General features: G+C 37.8%; 1 protein-coding gene and 1 non-coding gene across 6 annotated transcripts in view; both read right to left on the reverse strand.

The window, feature by feature from the left end:
* Window positions 1–838: 838 nt before the first annotated feature.
* Window positions 839–19095, reverse strand: part of ELP2 (elongator acetyltransferase complex subunit 2) — a 39886-nt gene continuing 21629 nt past the window's right edge. The window contains exons 13-22 of one of the 5 annotated variants that reach the window (XM_026081165.1): window positions 17748–17936; window positions 15607–15676; window positions 11088–11183; window positions 10903–10960; window positions 5641–5713; window positions 4999–5185; window positions 3416–3537; window positions 2763–2905; window positions 2127–2240; window positions 839–1166 (exon numbers count right to left, since the gene is read on the reverse strand). In XM_026081165.1, the coding sequence (XP_025936950.1) occupies window positions 983–1166; window positions 2127–2240; window positions 2763–2905; window positions 3416–3537; window positions 4999–5185; window positions 5641–5713; window positions 10903–10960; window positions 11088–11183; window positions 15607–15676; window positions 17748–17936 (1236 nt within the window). In that variant the 3' untranslated portion in view covers window positions 839–982. Of the gene's footprint in view, window positions 1167–2126; window positions 2241–2762; window positions 2906–3415; window positions 3538–4998; window positions 5186–5640; window positions 5714–10902; window positions 10961–11087; window positions 11184–15606; window positions 15677–17747; window positions 17937–19095 lie in introns of those variants that run through there. The other 4 variants (XM_026081166.1, XM_026081167.1, XM_026081168.1 and 1 more) reach the window with 4 other exon arrangements.
* On the reverse strand, window positions 7239–7394 carry LOC112973362. Its single transcript, XR_003255952.1, has one exon. It is a non-coding gene; the product is annotated as a U1 spliceosomal RNA (small nuclear RNA).

The raw sequence follows: 19095 nt of genomic DNA on the forward strand, positions 1-19095 counted from the left end.
CTGTTCTGGCTGGAAATGAAATCCCATAAACTGATGTTATATATCCAATATAATATCTTTTTTGCAGCAGTGCTGATCACAATGGTTTATAGAGAGAACTTTACATCTTTTTAGAGCTAAATTAGAAGGGAGCTGTATTTTAAGCCTTGAAGGCAGAAACATGCAAACTGGGGGACAGAGGAAGAGGAATAGAGGGGAGGAAGGAGCCTCCACTCCCTAAGATAGTGAGCCATCATCAGCTACAACTTCATCCCCTGAAACCAACCCCCAAGGCTTAAAGTAATAACATCATGAACAAGTGATACTTTGTGCCATTTAGTTTCATACCACCCATAGCATAGGTAAATGACTTATCTACATTCTTTTGGCTGGTAGAGTTACTATCTAACACTCTCTTGATTAGCTATACATCCGAGGAAAAGAACAAAGAAAATGGAATTTTCCACTAGAAAATTCTACAACTTCTCACCAGTTCTATCCTGTTTGAATTCCTGGCCAGTCAGGCAGGAGTTGAAGAGTTCATACAAAGTTCAGGGGTTCTTTGTTCTATCTTAAGATGACATTTAGTGAAAATGGAGTTAGTCTTTTTACTACTCATTGTCTTTTACTTCCACATTGTAATCCCAAACACAGAAAAACATAAGTACTGGTGTCTTCTCACATATCCCTGGAGTCACAGTGAACAAAACCGTCTCATTATCCTTCTCCTACACAGTGGAAGTATTTAGTACCTCCCCCCACACACTGCTGAGTTCCAGAATATTCACCAACCAAAACATACAAAATACTTCATATTTCCTGCAACTGAAGAATTAGAAAAGTATTTGACATTTCAAACTACCACAAAAGTTGCTTTAATAAGTTATATTTCAGATGTTTTACTTTACATAACAGGAAGCAGAGAATTTAAAAATTAGTATGGTTAAACAGCTGAAATAAAATGGTGTGAATTCATGCTGCTCAGACAGTCCTGCTATCTTTGCTAAAGAGCAAATTTGTTGACGTTGAATATCTTAACACAGTGATCAGCTCCACAACTTGCAAGCTGCAACCACTTGCTGCTGTTCTGATCATAATGTCCAGCTCTGCCCTCATGATGTCTCCAGCATAGACGTTTCACAGCAAGAGCATGACTTTGGCTGCAGTAAAAAGAAATCCATACATAACTGCAAAACATCAAGCACAGTTGGACATGAGAGTGTAAACGCTATCATTTATATAATTAATACTCTCCTTTCAACATTACCAACACAGAAAACCTGACTTGTGACAACCAGCAGGTATTAACTTCCTAAAATAAGTAGGGCCATTAACACTAAAAACACTTTATCTTCCTGCTCATCAATAATTTAAATAGCTAATGATTTCAAGTTTTACCATATTAAGTTGCAGGTCTAGCATCTCAATTACTGAGATATGACAAAGAGATTTCTGGCTTTTAGCCAGAGATTTCCTATCATTTGATTTCTTTCAAATTCACTTCAAGCACATACAGATAAAAGTTACCATCATCTTTCATTTCTGGTACTACCAATGCCAGTATGTAAGGGAAGAGTCTGTGAAAAGTGTTTCAATTGAAGTAGCCAAAGTATCTCTACAGAGAGTTTCTCTAGCTGTCACCACAGCACCACTGCATATAACTTATCATTCCTTTGGTTTCTGCTAGAAGCTGCTGCAGAAGATTTGCTGATGTCCAGTCCAGAATGCTTATTGGGCAGTCTTCATTTATTTACTGATATATTTAGACAGTGACTTTTTCCCCCTCACTGATTTTTATCATTATTTATGACTAAAGATAATAAAGCTTTTTTTTTAAACAAAAAAAATGTTAAGCCAAAAAAGGGAATAACCTGTCAAAACATTTACACAGCATGAAGTATCTTAGGGTTTAACCCCCCTCTATCTTCTGTTTTTTCTTAAGGATTCTAAATAACCAATATTTTTATTTCCAGGTTTTGCTTAAAGGCATCATTAGACTTTCAGGGATGACCTTTTCCAAAAAGGATGACAAATTGTTAATATACAAATAAAATCTGCAAATCCTTTTATACTTTAAAACAGAACTGTAGAACTATCAGTCTCAAGAAGGTGGTTTCCTTGCTTCTAACACCCTTCAAAAGAAATACCTGTTATCCATCTCTACACACTTGGTCCAATCAGCTAATGCTGGTTCCTGCCCACTCTGCTTCCATGTGTGCAAGTTAATCTTCCCACACTCTAAGCCTACTGCAACAATGTATCTGTCAAGAGAGCAAATGCATTAGTAGAAAAGGTTAAAGCAAGCAGTTTAGTAAAGTAAGTTAGAAAGAACTAGTGCTCAAAACATTTGTGTTGCACCTTGCCTTCAAATCAATATTTACTTTGTCATGAAAAAAATCACAATTTAAAACAAAGTTTCTTCATAAAAAAGAGCAAACCAGAAACCTGCAAAACATATTGGGATAGAAACAAATACAGTGCTCATAAGGAAGGTTATTACAGCATCAGACCACCTGATAGTGTTGGAAAAACAAATGTGCTTCAGATGCACTTGCCCACTCACCCCCCCCTTTTTTTTCTCTTGTTACAATCTTTGGAGAAGTCACTGTACACTGCAATAGGAGGATAGGAAAGAAAAAAGGAGAGTGCATTCAATTAAAGAATGGTCAAAATATTTGACAAGTAAATTTTAAGAGTTATTTAGGCCACAGAAGCTGATTAAAGTGGAAAAAATACTAATTTCTATATTAACACAGAACTGCATTATGAAAAGACAGCAATACCTTCCATCAGGAGTAAGCACATGGCTGATACTAACTGCCGTAACAGAATCTCCAGCATCCAGCACTGTTGAACAAGGCTTGACTGAATCCAACATATTCCATTCAGTAGTCCCAGATAAGTCACACTGGCCCCAAACAACGACCTATTAGAGAAAGAATCATCTAGAAATTTTCACTTTAATCTTTCTGTAAATGCACTTAATGAAAATGTCAGGAATAACTTAATTAAAACACCCCCAGAGCACAGAACAAAGTTGCTGACCCCTAAAATAGCCAAAAATTTCTCTCTACAGAAGTTCAATTTAAAAAGTCTGCCTCAGTGTATTAAAGATACTGACAACAAACACAGATTCCATTACAAAACCTAAGAAAAACTTAAGAGACCCCTAAGAGTTATGTGACATATGTTTGTCATAAGAAGGGAGGGAGTCTACTTGACAGACCACAGTCTTGTACATACATATGCAAGCCCTTTATTTGGCATAGGAAAGTCTCATTGACACAAGTCTCAATACACACAATAAGCTTTTTATGTATTTATAGATCCTGGGTCCATGAGGACACAGCATCTGCTAACCTAAAATACATTTCAAACCAGTTCTTACTTATGCTAGGTTTTGTTAATACCTTTGTTAATTATCTTTGTTAAATACCTTTTTGTCCCGACTGCCAGTAATAAAATACTTGCTATCTGGTGTCCAATCACAAGACCAAATGATTCGATTGTGAACAGCTGTAGTTTTGTCTGTGTATGCACAGCAACAGAAAACTGGTCCTGGAATAAAACACACAGAGGAAAGCCCTTGCTTCAATTACTTCMCATATATTTACATATAGTACTCTATAGTAGAGTAAAGACGCCAATTCCAAGCATAGGACATTAAGATTCTATTAAAGCTTTTAATAAGGATACTGGCTTCAAAAGCTTTAGTACAGTGCAATTTTTACTGTACGTACATGTATCCCCTCATGACTCCACAAAAATTCCTATTTACAGTTAAAGTTTTCCAGTAAGGCTACGAGAGCTCGAATCATAATGATCTAATCTTAAAGATTAATCTGTTCCCCAAAAGACAGACTACCATTTCAATATGCACACAAACTAGCAACATATCTGATTAGCAGATCAATGAATGGGAATGATTTTCCTAAATAGAAAAAGCTGTCATTTTTGAGTGTAGACTTTGAATAACCACTTCTTGAGAAGCCAATACATGCAGTTTTGCTTAACATTGATAATGATGTTCTTTGTAGACAGAAAGGTTATTGATGGGCAGATGAAATGAAGATTTCATCTACTTACTTTGTATCAGAACTCATACGCCTTAACTTGAAACATGATGTGCTATTTGGTGTTTAAATACTGTGGACAATATGCTAGAGTTTTGGAATAGAAGTCTGAATAGAAGTCTCAAGGCAGAACACAGACACTGTCTGAATGGGTCAAAACTCACAGCCAAGTCTCTAGAAAAACACTATCAAGTTTAGTAACCTTTTAACTATCCTGCAGTATTTATCTGCTATTAAACAACTGGTGCAATGATAATAGTTTTCAGCACAAGCATCTGTTCTAGAAATCCATTAAAACATCCAGCAGCAACTGCTTCTTGATTTTCCAAAGCTGAAAGTCATAATGAGAAAGTCAACTGAATCTTTACTATCTGCTCTTTTTCCAGACAGAGCCAGTCCTAGTCAAATTAATCAATTGTGAAGGATTATTAAAAAGCCACGCCAAAGATGGAGACTAATCCAGTCAAGAGACTCAAACTGTCATGCCCTGCAAATAGGGAAACAGCAGCTCTGTGCAGGACACCACACTAATAATGCAACTTCTAGCCTGCTCAGAACACTGAAATGAAGGGTTTATTTGGTTGAATATCAGTTTAAAGTACAGACACTACACTCTAACATATATATTTGATTTCAGTAAATCTGAAACACAGAATCATGAGCAGAAGAGTACAACAACAAATGGCAGACTTCATTACATCTCTCCTTTAAACAGCACTGGATACATGATTATCAACTTTTCTACTTTTTAATTCACTTTGTGGCTTTTCTGTAGACCATCACTGCACTTAAAGTCACAGGAACCTACAGCACTATTTTTTCTGAAAAGTTTTACGGAAAACATCCCTTAAATATTTTACCAATTCTCTCACAAATATTTTGAAGTCAAAAATACTGAACAAGTCTAGAAGTCTTCAAATATGCATATCCATTTCACATATCCTACCTGACTCTGATGAGTCTTGTTTCTTCCACAGTGACCAATTCCTGTCTCTAGAAACAGCTAATAAAAGTTTGTCATTAGGAGAAAATGCCAGCTGAGTAACAGTTAGATTGTGAAAAGACAAACTCTGCAGTTTCTTCCAAGAAGTAGTGCTCCACAAAATAATTGCTGCATGTTCTTTTTTGGAAGCCTGTATTGATGGAACAATACCATGAAAATTAAAGAAAGCAAATACAAAAATCAAATGTTCCAGCAAGGCATTAGGGGCCTTGTTTGTTGTTTTAAGGCTTGCAGTCAAGTTAGAGTCAGTGTTCCTCCGGGAAGTATCAAGTTTGTTTCACGCAAGTTTTTAATAACTTCCTATTAATATTGACAATATATCAGTAGGAAAATGCTTTGTATCAATGTTTGTTAGACTTCACAATATAAAATTTTTCTTCCTAACATCTTCCAGTGAATTACACATCCTTTAGGAATACTAAATTTTGTGTGTTCACTCTCACCTTTGCAAGGCAACTGTCATTTATACAAAATCTTTCATGTTAAAGAGCAGAATTCAGCCTGAACTGAATCCTGACTCCTGCTTTGTCAGTCCTAGAAATCTGACAGCACTTTTCACTAGATGGTGCTAGAATCTTTTCTTACCTTACATGCTGAGGCAATTACAGTGTTTGAATTATTGCAGGCAACACAAAAAATTTCATATCCATGTCCATATCTGAAATAAATGTGAAATGTGATATTTAACACATCACAGTCATTTTTGTGATACTTATCAAGACTTTAATATTAATTTCAACCCCTTTGCAGAAATGAAAGGAAACTGGTAGGAATTTTTCAGTGCTGTTATTGCATAACATGCCAAATAATTCCTAATAATGTTCTGCATTCAACTTAAACATCTGCGTAAATTCTTTCACATATGGAAACTGTCTATAAAACAATCTCTCCAGCCTATTCCAGAGCCCTAAAGCATCAACACTGCAAAACCAAGAGCAATGGTTCACAAAACCCACTAAGGCAGTATTTAATATATTCTTAGTTTCCTGTAAAGTAGTTTTAACACCACCAATAAAAAAAAAATTAAGCCACATATTTGAAGATCACCAAAGAAATACACCACAAACCTGCAGCTAAAGGATGCTTGTTCTACGAAATACTGAGAAAACATTTCTGAACTAGAGGACAGGATTCAAGTCAGAAGAGGAAGACAACACTATAACTTCCAGCTTCCTCTAGAAACAAATTTTTAATCTGTCTTTACACAAGTTCTGTTGGAATTCAAGCTCACGTATTCCGACTGGGATTCAATTTATAAGCAGAAGAACCACACAGACTAACATAAATAACAACGACACAAAACAGATTAAAGTAGAAGAAAACTGGAGATGCAATCTGGAAACAGTGGGCAAGTATCCAGCTAAAAGGGATGTGCTGATAGTCTGGGGAAAAGAAGAAAAGATACCCAACAATTAAATACCAGTGGGGGAAAAAAAAGACTGATTTATAGCCAAATACTTAACTTTCTGTTCTATGAAAAGCTGTAAGAATTCTAGGATGAAGTTTACACCACGGAACTCACTTTCCTAAAAAAGTATAGGAATGTTTAAGAAATATGCAAATCCCTGTGAACTAAGTTGAATGACCTTTGGATGATCTCAGCCTAACTCAGTTAGGCTTTTTTAGTTTTTCTTGTTTTCTTTTCTAATTCATTCTTGAACAAAGAGACCAGGCAATAGACACTGTTTCCAGCCTCATCAAGTGCTGATATACTATGACCTGTTTATTTCTACTCATGGTCTTATACTCATAGATTATATATAATTTCTGCATGAGGAATAATAAAATAGGCTAGACTTCTTCAGCTTGGAAAACATGATGGGGTAACAACACCGATCCACAAAAAACACAACTGGCAAGGAAAGGGGTGGATGGAAAATCAAGTTGTCACTGTCTCTTCTAATACAAAAAAATTAGCTTGAAGGAAGGGATTCTTCACACAAGAGACAGTACACTTGCTAAATTCTTTGTGACAGGGTATCAAGGGAGTTCCAATTTCCAATAGTACATGACAGGGAAAACCAGTGAGTGCTGTTAAAACAAGTCAAGATTCATATCCAGCTCCAGAAGCCCCTGGGCAGAAAATGGGTAAATACTGGGAGAACATTCAAGGGAACAATGATAAATGCTTTCCCTGTTCTCAAACTCTCCTCTAGGTGTCTGCTTACACCCAACCAATTCTTCAGGAGACAGCACAAACGCAGTCCCCCACTACTACAAATTATGCAGTGGGGTCTCCTGCACTGGAGGAAAGAACAAGGTTCAGTAAACCCAGTGTGCAAGGAGTGAGTCTCAGCCTGGGAAAACCATCATCTTAATCATGGTGTCTCCCCTGTCATCCACTGGTTTCGCAGCTGTTTATTTTTCCTTGGATGTTGATTGAATAACAGAGGCCAGGCTCATACACTCTCATAAACAGCATCTCCTATTGCTATTATCTTTATTGGAGACACTGCACTGGGCTAGACCGGCTCTCAGTCTCACCTAACATAGTCCTGTTTCTGTGAATGTGCAAAAGACGGCATCTTAGGTTTCATTTTCATTCAAAGAGAAAGATTACATTTTAATGACTCTAGCAAAAGCAAAGTTGTGTGCAGAAGCTCAAAATCACAGAATAGTTGGGGTTGGAAGGGACCTCTGGAAATGACCAAGTCCAAACCCCCTGCTCAGGCAGGGTCAGCTAGAGCAGGTTGCCCAGGACCATGCCCAGTTGGGTTTCGAATGTCTCCAGGGATGGAGACTCCGCAGTCTCTCCAGGCAACTTCTTCCAGTATTCAACCAGCCTCACAGTGAGGAAGTGTTTTCTTATGCTCAAATGGAACTTCCTGTGTTTCAGTTTGTACACATTGCCTCTCGTCCTGTCACTGGGTACCATTGAGAAGAGTCTTCTTTACACCCCCCCCCATCAGATACTATATAAACATTGATAAGATCCACCCTGGGCCTTCTCTTCTACAGGCTAAACAGTCAGCTCTCAGTCTCTCCTTAGATGAGAGCTCCTCCAACCTCTTAATCATCTTTGTACCCCCTAACTCTAAACCCTAACCCAACCCCAACCCTAAATGGTAACCCTAACCCCAAACCCTAACCCCTAAACCTCTAACCCTCTAACCCTAACGTAGTCCTCAGGCACCTCTCCTGATCACTGTGACCTTTCAAAGATGATGGAGAGCGGCCTTGCAATGAAATTGGCCAGCTCCCTCAGCACTCATGGGTCTATCCCGTCAGGGCCCATGGACCTGTGTATGCCCAGTTTGCTTAAGTGATCCCTAACCCAATCCTCCTCCACCAAGGAAAAGTCTTCCTTTCTCCAGATTTGCTCCTTGATCTCCAGGGCCTGGGATTCCTGAGGGCTGGTCTTACCAGTAAAGACTGAAGCAAAGAAAGCATTCAGTATCCTTGCCTTTTCTGTATCCTTTGTCACCAGGATCCCCAGCCCCGTTCAGCAGCAGTCCCACATTTCCCCTGGTCTTCCTTTTGTTACTGATGAATTTAAAGAAGCCCTTCTTGTTTTCCTTGAGATAAACCATACTCTCACAGGATTTGTCATATTTTTACTTTAAAGTTACTATATTTTGTAAAAATTTCAGTAAGTTCTTTATACTAAAACCTGTTCAACCAAATAGTTATCAAAACTCAACACTAATCATTCAAAATTTGGTGTTGAGTTGAAGCTGGGAATACACAAATGTCAATGGCAAGCAAGCTATTTTTAGCAAGCCAGTTCCTTGCACTGTTTTCCTGCTCCTATGGCAACATGAAATCTACATTACGTGATTTCATGTTACTTCTTTCAAGATTATCCTCAGCAAAAAAACCAAACCAAAACAAAAAAAACCACACACACAGTAAATCCATGAATGTTTTACATCTTGTTGTCTTTGCATAGAACCCTGATCATAAGCCGTTTCTCTAAAAACAGAGGAAAAGTTGGTCAGATAATTCACCTGAAGACCATCATAAAATACAATTATTTTAACGAATGAAGAATATAAAAGCTTATAGGCAATACTCCTGTAGAATATCAAAGATCAATGTCTCTCCAGCCTTTTCACTAGCCTTTCAGAAACATCAAAAGACAAAGGATAAAACATTTTTGGCTTTGGCTTTTTCCACTACTTAAAGTTCCACCACCGAGCTACTTATGTAAGTGGATGCATTGGCAGCCATAGCATGAACTAGAGAAACATTTAACATTAAGAGCTGGAAATTACAAGATGTTCAGATATGGTCTAATTCCCACCAGCTTGCCTCCTATGAAGCACTTCTGAGTACAAAAACAGCAAAAGAGCTTAAAAGTACTCAAAGAAGATTAACTGCACAGCTGAACATAAAGATGAGCTCCCACAGAAGTTCTCCCTCTCTCAAATGAAAGCAACTTGCAAACTGTTTTTCCAAAGTTTTTATTCCCCCCTCTCCAAATGAAGTCATAAAAAAATGATAATATATAAAGGTAGATGAAATCATCAGCAAAGGCTCGACATTCTTCTTGTTTCTGGCTGAGGCCACTGTTTCGGGAGATTCAGATAAATAAACTCTTGTGAGCTTGAAAAAATTCGTATGTTTGTGCTACAGAATCAAGATCAGGAATGAGAATACCGCTCAACAGATTTAAGTGCTCACTTAAATATTCATGAAAGTGTACTTCATGTTCAATAGCTATGAAACAACTGCATTTAAAAGGCTTACTCCCATTCTCCCCTCCAGTTCCTCTCAAGTCCATGGCATTGGCATTTGCAACCACGCTAAGAGGTTCAAAAAACTGATCTGATTGAAAACTAAATTAGAAAAAAAAATTTCAGTACACAGGGACAGGTTAGGGGGGGCAGCAACATGTAGCTAGGACCAGCTCTTTCAGCAGAAGCCTGCAATTAAGAAAACTTTAAGGATTGTCAAATTGTAGCCTAACACTACTGAAGTTCTTAGGGAACATAGAGGTTACAACCTTAACATGCAAATTATTGTGAAGTGAATACTTAAGGTGAATCTCAGATAAGAAGGAAAAAAACACAAAGAATTCTAAAATGCCACAACCTCAAAATAGTTATTGCCATGACCAGGTAACCATATCTTTGTGATCCGTAACCCACTCTGTCAGCCTACAATACTCAAACAGGGTCTGTAACCATCTTACTCAACGTTCATTACTTTGCTCTACCACCAGCCACATCGTATTTCGGTTCCTGCTTTTATCTATTGCATTTTACAGCTCTGTTGGGTTTTAGGGGGAAGTTCCTTATCTGATGCTTCAGCCTTTACTAGCAGCATTACTTCCATACCAGAAAGACAGACTTGACCTGCAAGTCTGTACTATGAAGTGGAAAGAAGCAGAAAACTCCTCATGCAGAGAGACCTTCAATACAGGCAAAGTGTTAAGTAAACACAAGCACAAGGTCTACAGCATGGGAAAAAAAGGCCTATCATATTCCAGAGTACAGCTGAAACCATGAAAGCATATAGTAATTCCTTAGAACAGACTTGAAAAGTTACTAATCTCTTGGAACAAGGAAGAAAAAACAGGGATCTATGCCCTAAACAGACCTTCAAAAGATAAACATCTGAAGGTACAATGAAAGTCTGATCATTAGAAATTCAGCAAAAGAATGCTGCAGCATACATATTTCACTGTTACAGCAACAACCAGTGAGATAGATTATTAACAGAAATCAGTCCCAACTGCTATTTTCTGTATTGTTTCCTATTTTTATATATTTATTTATTTATTTTACATGCAATATGCTGCACACAAAGTCAAATCAGGTAATAAAACAGGAAGAGTTACAAGACCACATGTAGCATGTTGTAATAGCTTTCTGGAAATTTTGTAAAAAGGAAAATGTAACTTACAGTTTTTGAATTTCAGGCCACAAGGTATGCTGCAACAAGTGATCCTCTGGGGGAGGTTCTGAAAGACATTTGTACAACATGTTCGAATTTGGTGCTAAATAGTCTAAAATCAGCAAAATTCTGCTCCAAATTTATATTGAATGTACCTCATTTGCTATTTCATATAATAAAAATGATTCTCATACCTGTAAGGATCAAGGGTTGAAAATGAATTTCAGGATACTGATTAGAAATGGTGTTAAATGTTTCTTCATCCTCAACTGGTTGAATAGCCATATCTCCTAATCAAATTAAGGACTTCATTAGCCAGAGAAAAAATACTTGACAGGAGGAAAAGCATGATCAAGTATTATAGAAGTAAAGACTACCTATTAGTTTCAAAATTTCCTTTCCTTCTATATTTTAAAATATTTAGGGCAAAAAAAATCTCAAAAACAAGTGATGAACTTCCAAATTTAAGTGACACCCTGCAAATAAAAAGTCAAACTTGCATGAGCGTATCTACAATTTGCAAACTTCAGCAAAACTGTCAAGTGCTCAGCCCTTAACTTTAGACAAAGGTACTAAATATCTGAAATTACTCAGTTAATCTGTAAGTTAAAATTCAGCTTTACCCTTTGTTTTGAAAGTATTATTTAAGAAAAAGATACAGAGGTGGGGAAAAGTTGCTCTCAGACAGAATCTGCCAAACGCATATTTTGCCAAATGCATATTTTGAATAAAGCTGTAAGTAAAAAAACAAAAACAAAAAAACAGGTACAGAGAATTCAGCAGAACAGAAAGACTATCTTCTCAACCATCTGCCTTCTCTTCTCTTGAAAAAGAAATTAGCAGCATTTATCTAACTTCAGACCATTATCTGTGACCATAATTGACCATGAAGGTCCCTCTACAAAGTTAGAAAGAAGAGAGTTCTATGGGGCTTTAACCTAAGCCATCCATGCTGACAGAATCACAGAATGGTTGAGGTTGGAAGGGACCTCTGGAGATCATCTAGTCCAACCCCCCTGCTCAAGCAGGATCACCTAGAGCACATTGCACAGGATTGCGTCCAGGCGGGTTTTCAATATCTCCAGAGAAGGAGACTCCACAACCTCTCTGGGCAACCTGTTCCAGTGCTCTGTCACCCTCACAGTGAAGAAGTTTTTCCTCATATTCAGATGGAATTTCCTGTGTTTCAGTTTGTGCCCCTTGTCCTGCTGCTGGGCACCACTGAAAAGAGTCTGGCCTCATCCTCTTGACACCCTTCCTTTAGATATTTGTATACATTGATAAGATCCCCTCTGTCTTCTCTCCTCCAGGCTAAGCAGGCCTGAAATGTGGTGAATGGTGGACAATGAAGGAAAACTGGACACCTCTTCTACTCATAGTACTGCTGCTGAATGTGCCACCCCAAAACATATGAAATCAGTTATTGTGTGTGTGAAAATACTTTAGGAGACAGGAGTTTAGCTCCCTCTATCAGTGGAAGGACTTATGAAACAGCAGAAAGAAGATAGCTTTACTGTACTTGATGTAATTCATAAAATATATTTTGGCAAAAACTACCTTTCTCTCAAAGAAGATTTATGACAACCTAGCTCTATTGATATTGAAGATCCTGGACAGACTGCTTAAGTTACACCTTCTGATTAGACTTTAGGCAGAAAAAACAGGTCCAACCTAATTGTAGATTCCATTCTAAATGCATTTTATCATAGACCTTAATAAACACAGGATTTCCAGTCCCATCTCCAGACTCAGTTCTGTTATATTTATCACTCCAGACAGATGTTTGTGCCTCCTTCCTGGTCTCCCCACAACGGAATCCCTATCATCTTGCCAAGAAACTCATCCAGTGCCTCACTAGCCTTCACAGCCAAAATACTTCTTGTTAGCTACCTTATTCTTCTTTCCTAAATATGTTCACAAAGCATCATTTACCTGGAGGTTTATGGCTGTTCTTATTGGAACAGAGTATGTGACTGATCCCCTTCTATAAGTCACTGCAAGGGTGTTAACATTCAGGGAGAGTCTGACTGGGGCTTGAGAAGATATCTTTATCCTTGATCTGCTGAGCTATTTTACAGAGAAACACCAGCAGCATCAGGTAGCTCTGCATTAAAAAAACTCAACCTCGTTTTCACAGTAAGCTATTCAATACTAATTTTTTGAGAAGACTGATGACTTCTAGCTGTCTGTGGGGGAGGGGTGAGAAAACAGAGGAACAATGGCAATAATACCCCATCTACTCCCAGGCCTATCAGAGGAAGGGGATCAGCCCTGTTGTTTGGAGAAGAAACCCATCTAGATGGGCCAACAGAAGAGGCTCTCCAAATCACCTTACAGACTGAGAGGGGTTACTGCCTACAAGGATATGGAACATGTTATGGGATGCAAAGGAAGAACATTTTGGAATTTCACATAACTTATTATGGGATATTTAGGGAAATAAAAAAAACAGGGAAAGGCAGAGATCAAGGTGGTTTGGGGAAGAACAAGTATGTGAAAATAGAGGAATAAGGGGACAAAAGGACCCAGTTGTGTGTAAACAGGTTGCTGGTCATTACGCTTGTCTGGCCATATCCTGCACCTGAACACTGCTGTCTGTCCTGTCTTCTCATTAAACTCCATTTCTAACTATTCTCCTCAGTGAGGGGGGTCTCTATCCTGTGTGCATGTGAGTGTATGAAGATCAAAGTTTCAGCAACTGGAGTCAGACATGAGGTCATAGGGACCCATATGTTTGAGGTGCCAGCAACTGAAATGAGTGAAAGTATGTATATCAGCGTGTGATTGCTAGTGAACATCAAGTTGGACTAGCCAGCAAGTAGGTTAAGTGGCTTGTGTGAAGGAATAAGTGAGAATCTTTGAATGAGGCAACTGGAGGAGCTGGCTATTGGAGAGACCAGAAGGTCCAGGCCCACTGCCAGAGAGATTGTGGGGTCTGGGGGTCAACTGAGAGACCCATTGGCATGTATGCACATCTGTGTGAGACAACTGGATGATCTGCCTACCAGGGGGACCAGAGGGTCTGGGCCAACTACCAGAGAGATCGTGTAGTCTGAAGGTCAACTGAGAGACCTATCTGCATGTGTGTGTGTCTCTGCACAGCAGGCAACCAGCAAGTGTGAGGATCAAAGGGCCAGCTACTGGATGGACTGTCTAAATCCAGTTACAGGAAGGATCCACAGCATGTGTGCCTGTGCATGTGTTGGTGTGTGCATGGGTGTCTGCACCAGCAGCTGGAGTGGGGCTGCAAGTCTCAGGGGCTTGTATATCCAGATGCCAGCAACCAGGGAGGCCAGGGACCAGCTATTGGATGGACTGTGTGTCTAAGCCCAGCTACTGGAGGATTCGCATTGTATATACATATGATTTCCCACTAACAGACCTTCACCCTGATCAGTCAGAGAAGGGAATGAAATGAGGCCACTGGTGCTGTTTATTTGAGTGCTGAGCATTTCGGTCTGTATTGATCTGTGTGGCTGGCTGTGGGTGTATGTATATATGTATTGTATACATGCGTTTGTGTGYGCGCGCCTATTAGGAATAAACGCTCAGCTTCACTACTGCTTGGATCCAGGAACATGGAACTGCAGCAGGCTCACCTCTATTAGGCTAGCAGATTTGGCAATCCCTAACAAAGAATATTATTTGAAGTCTTGTCCTTCAGCACAAACAGAAACAGCTAATATCCAAAGGTTTATGGAAGCTTATTCTCAGAAATACACATTTTGGAGGGAGATGGGGAGGTGGAGGGGAACTGCCAAAATTCAGTCAGGAAACCAAAATTTTGGGGCATGTAGTGAGAGCAAACATCCCTCTCTGAGCAAACAGAATTGGATTGATCACAAGGACCAAAGTTTGTCCTCCCCAAAGGTAACATGCTAATTACAGACCAAGTCTGCCTTCATCAAAAGCTATACGAAGGAACAGGAACAAGTAACCAACAGCTTACAATGTTGACCTGCCAATGATGCAAGAGCCAGGTTACAATCCCATCAAATGATAGGTTACTTAAGAGACCTAGGAAATTTCAATTAAAGCCAAAATATCCTCTGTGTTGTGGATGCAGAATGAAGATGGCCATTAAAGACATTTCATTGGGTCTGATATTTCAATTCCAACAAATAACCTAGGCAAAGGAACCACTAATGGGAGAGCAATCTAGCAACGTAACTGATCAAAGAAATGAAATAATATTACCACACAAACATACATGGTCCACTACAGTATTAAAAAAAAAAAAAAAAAAAAAAAGCCTACCAAAACCCCTGAACTTAATTGACTTAGCTTATAGCTAGTGTATCCACAAATACAGACAAGCAGAAATATGCTTCAGCATATCCACTACTTATGTTGTAAGTACAGATGTTCAGGAAGAGGTGTAGAACATGATGTAATTCAAGCATGAGGAAACACTGAAGCTGTTCCAAAGTATTGGGATTGTGACTTGAAAATACTGGATATCTTAGCAGCAGAACTGTTCTGATTTTGCCAGTATCAGCAGATTATTTGTGCTCACTTTCACTTTTTTTTTTCCTTTTTAATGCTGTATTTAGGTGCTACCAGACAATAAACACTTTGCACAATTTTGTTTCAGATTATAAACTTGCAGTCAAGCATACAATGACAGACCTAACAAAAAGACTTATGGTAAAACAGTTATTTTAAAAAGTTTCCAGATGAAGCATCAGCACCATTATTTCTCATTACCCATACCTTCAAAGACAGCTTTATTGGACAAACCCAAAGCTGGCACAGTTGCACCTTCTGGAAGGCCAGGTGATTGCTGGATTAAAAAAAAAAAGAAAAAGCAGTTAGGCATAGAGTGTTGTAGAATTAGACTACAAATGGCATACTTTATGGAATCTCTGTAATAAAGAGGGACTTTGCTAGAGAGAAGTGAGAGGGGAGCACTTTGGAAATCTCCTGACACATTCAGAACATACCCCGGAGAAAACACATGAACCATACTCTTCCAGAAAAAGCCTTTGTAAGGCCTCAATTCAAGAGTAGTTTCTTTGCTGTAAAGCATGCATCCTCATTCCTACATACCGGCTTTCCACCAGTTTTATTTACTCTAGGATATATACAATGATTACTTAGAGCACTGCAGTTTTTAGCACAATATAACTGGGAAATAGGCTGCTCTCAGGTGAAATAAGAAGGATGCATTTTGAAGCGGGGAGGAAAAGTGAGAGTCTGTGCCCATGATTTCAAAGACAATCCAGTACATAACAGGGATGTGTTTGGAGCAGCACAGAGGCAAGATCATCATCCAAAAACTACTTCCATAAAGGTACCAGGGAAAAGCCAAAAATTAGAAGGGGTAACTGAGCTTGGGGCTGGCTGTGCAGGGATGGAAAAGGTGAGATCTAATAGCTATAACATCTCATCCTTAGAGTATCCGAAAAGTTCAAAGACTGCATTACAGAATTGGATTAATAATTTGGATAACAGCTTAAAATTGTATATTATTTATTTAAATGTTCATAATTTCACAACAAAATGTGTGACACACATACCAGTCTAAGACCTCTAAAACAAAAACGTTTCTTCATTATAAACTAAGGTATAATACAAGTCCATGCATTTGAACTGAATATAACCCTATTCAACCCTTTTGGAATATAAAATTGTCTTTGTGGTTTAAAATATGCTTTTGAGAAAATATTTGAGATAAATTAAGGAAAAGTTTACGCACTTGAATAAAAAAAAGCACATAAGATAATTTCAGTAAAGCTATTTAAGAGTAGCTATATCATTAGAGCTCAAAGTCTTCCTTTTCAAACAAAGTCCCTGTAAAATACTTTGGGAATAGATCAAAAATAGCATGCAGAGGAAGAGATAAGAAGCATTTTTTTGTTTTTTTTTTGTTTTTTTTTGTTTTTACATAAAAGTAAAATAATGACATCTGCCTGCACTATAAAATCATGTTATTTGCACAGTGCCATTAATGCAAATGCTTATAAAGAGTTATGAAATTAAAGCAAAAAATAGCTACTTATGTAACTTCTTGCTATTAAAAATGAATAGATTTCTTTCCAGATACTACAATTGTTAAATGAAGTGGAATGGCTAATCCTTGTCTGAGAAGCTGCACAGAAAACGTTGCTTTTGGGCCAGAAATGCAAAGAACATGCAAGGCACTGTGCCCAGGTGACTATCCTGAATGATGACTGCTGTATAAAAAGCAGAGAAAAGCAGAATTAGACCCTGAAGTGAATGGGAAGCAAACAAAAGATAGTAGTTCTGCGGACTTAATTTTTCACAGAGTAGGAAAGCATACTTATCTGCAGTAGTTATAGCCCTAAGAACTGGGACATAAAGGTCTCACAAAGAAATTTTTACTGTCAATAGGAAACAAAGCACAAGCAAAGTACATGTTTATAAATATTTATATACAACAACTAACAACAGTGCTGAAAGCTTTGTTATTTCAAAGCATATAATTAAAAATAACATACAACCACACAACAATAATTACATCTAGACAAGACTATTACAACCCTAAAATTAAGGAGAAGCACATTCCCAGGCTTTGTTTGCTTTCAAATCACTAAGTGCATACAGCAGTCTACTTCTAGCTGACTTCTTACAATTTATCCATATGCTTTGCAATCTCATAGACCAGGTTTTGTTTTATTTCAAATGCAACCTGTTTTATATGACAACACCATAAAAATATACATGAAACAAGACACATGGAAGCAAATGGCAGGGAAAGAAAAAATAAAGTGAAGGTTTCAGAAGTATTAAATAATCTTCATGGAATTTAATGCAACCTGATGGTCTCTAAAGTATTAATTTTACTGAGGTGGAAGAGGGCTGTCTTCATTTAGCATTGTTTGAGAACTTACATGGTAGCGTAACGTCCCCATTGGAATACCAGTGATATTACTGAAATTTTCTACAAAATTCTTGGGAGCACGAAAGACTCGAAGCACTTTTTCATCTGCTCCAGATACAAACTGAAACCGGCCAATCATTGCCAGACAAYGCATATCATACCCATGTACTTGAGGCCTTGCAATTTCATGCCAGGTTACCTAAAGGAACAAAACACAATTCTTAACTAGAGAAGCAGCAAGATTTTGAGTAGCAAAAAAATAGTCATACTTTACATGCTGACTGTATGAACATAAAGCAACCTTCTAATGATGTTCATAAAACTGACATATGTCACATACATCAGTTTAATCCCATTCTTTCACCAAACAATTCATGTAATTATTAACCCGTGTCCCTGCCTGGATACCTTTAAGGCATGTGCTTATCTTTGCTACATGGGCAAACTTTCACTCACTAGGGCTTCTTCATGTTAGACAGTCAGGAACAGGACACAGGTTACTTAAACAAAAGGAAGATTGTATGCTATTTACTGCTTTCAGAACTGTAGCTCTGAAAGACTTAAGAGGGTAGTAATAATTACCTCCCTTTCTTCAGCTGCCTTTCAAGTACGAAAGCATTGTAATCCATAGTCTACAGATTCGTACCTTCCCTCTTCTTTACATGTTTGATTTTAACAGGACCATTCTACAGAAACTTTGCAAAAACTGACAGAAACAATATAGAATCTTACAGGAAAACCATTCAGAAAATCCTAATGCCTTTAGAAGTGTTTTCATTCAAGTATTATATTTTTTCTAGTTTCCTGAAATATTCATATTCACAGTTCAAATATTAACCCAAGAAAACCATAATTAACAATTGACCAGAAATTAAATAGACAAGTTTGTTTTATGATCATACTAAGCAAAGAACACTAGCAAAAAAAGATACAAAGTTATTTAAATTGCTTTTCTAAAAATCTAATTTGTTCTGCGCATGAACAAATGGCTTCTTCAGGAAAGCCTGCTTTCCAGAAACACTCTTTTATGAAAAGTTTTTTTTAGGAACTGTCATTTGCTACTACTTATCCATGATACTTCCAGCTGGAAAAAAATATGGTGTGCATTTCTGAATTAATGGCTAGCAGAATCTTGTTCAGATGACTTGAGTTTTAGACTGCTTAGAAAGTTGCCGTCAGGCTGAAATTTATATCGTAGTAGATATTATACAAACATAAGGAAAGGCATTACCTTTACTATGAACTGCCAATACCATGCTAAAAAAATTGTATTAATGTCATATATCAACATTTTCCATAGAACATGGACAGGATATTTGAGAGATACTATGAAATCTCATGTTTTCACAAGTGCTTGA

This window comes from Apteryx rowi, unplaced genomic scaffold (assembly GCF_003343035.1).
Source record: "Apteryx rowi isolate R43461 unplaced genomic scaffold, aptRow1 scaffold_539, whole genome shotgun sequence".
Taxonomy (NCBI): domain Eukaryota; kingdom Metazoa; phylum Chordata; class Aves; order Apterygiformes; family Apterygidae; genus Apteryx; species Apteryx rowi.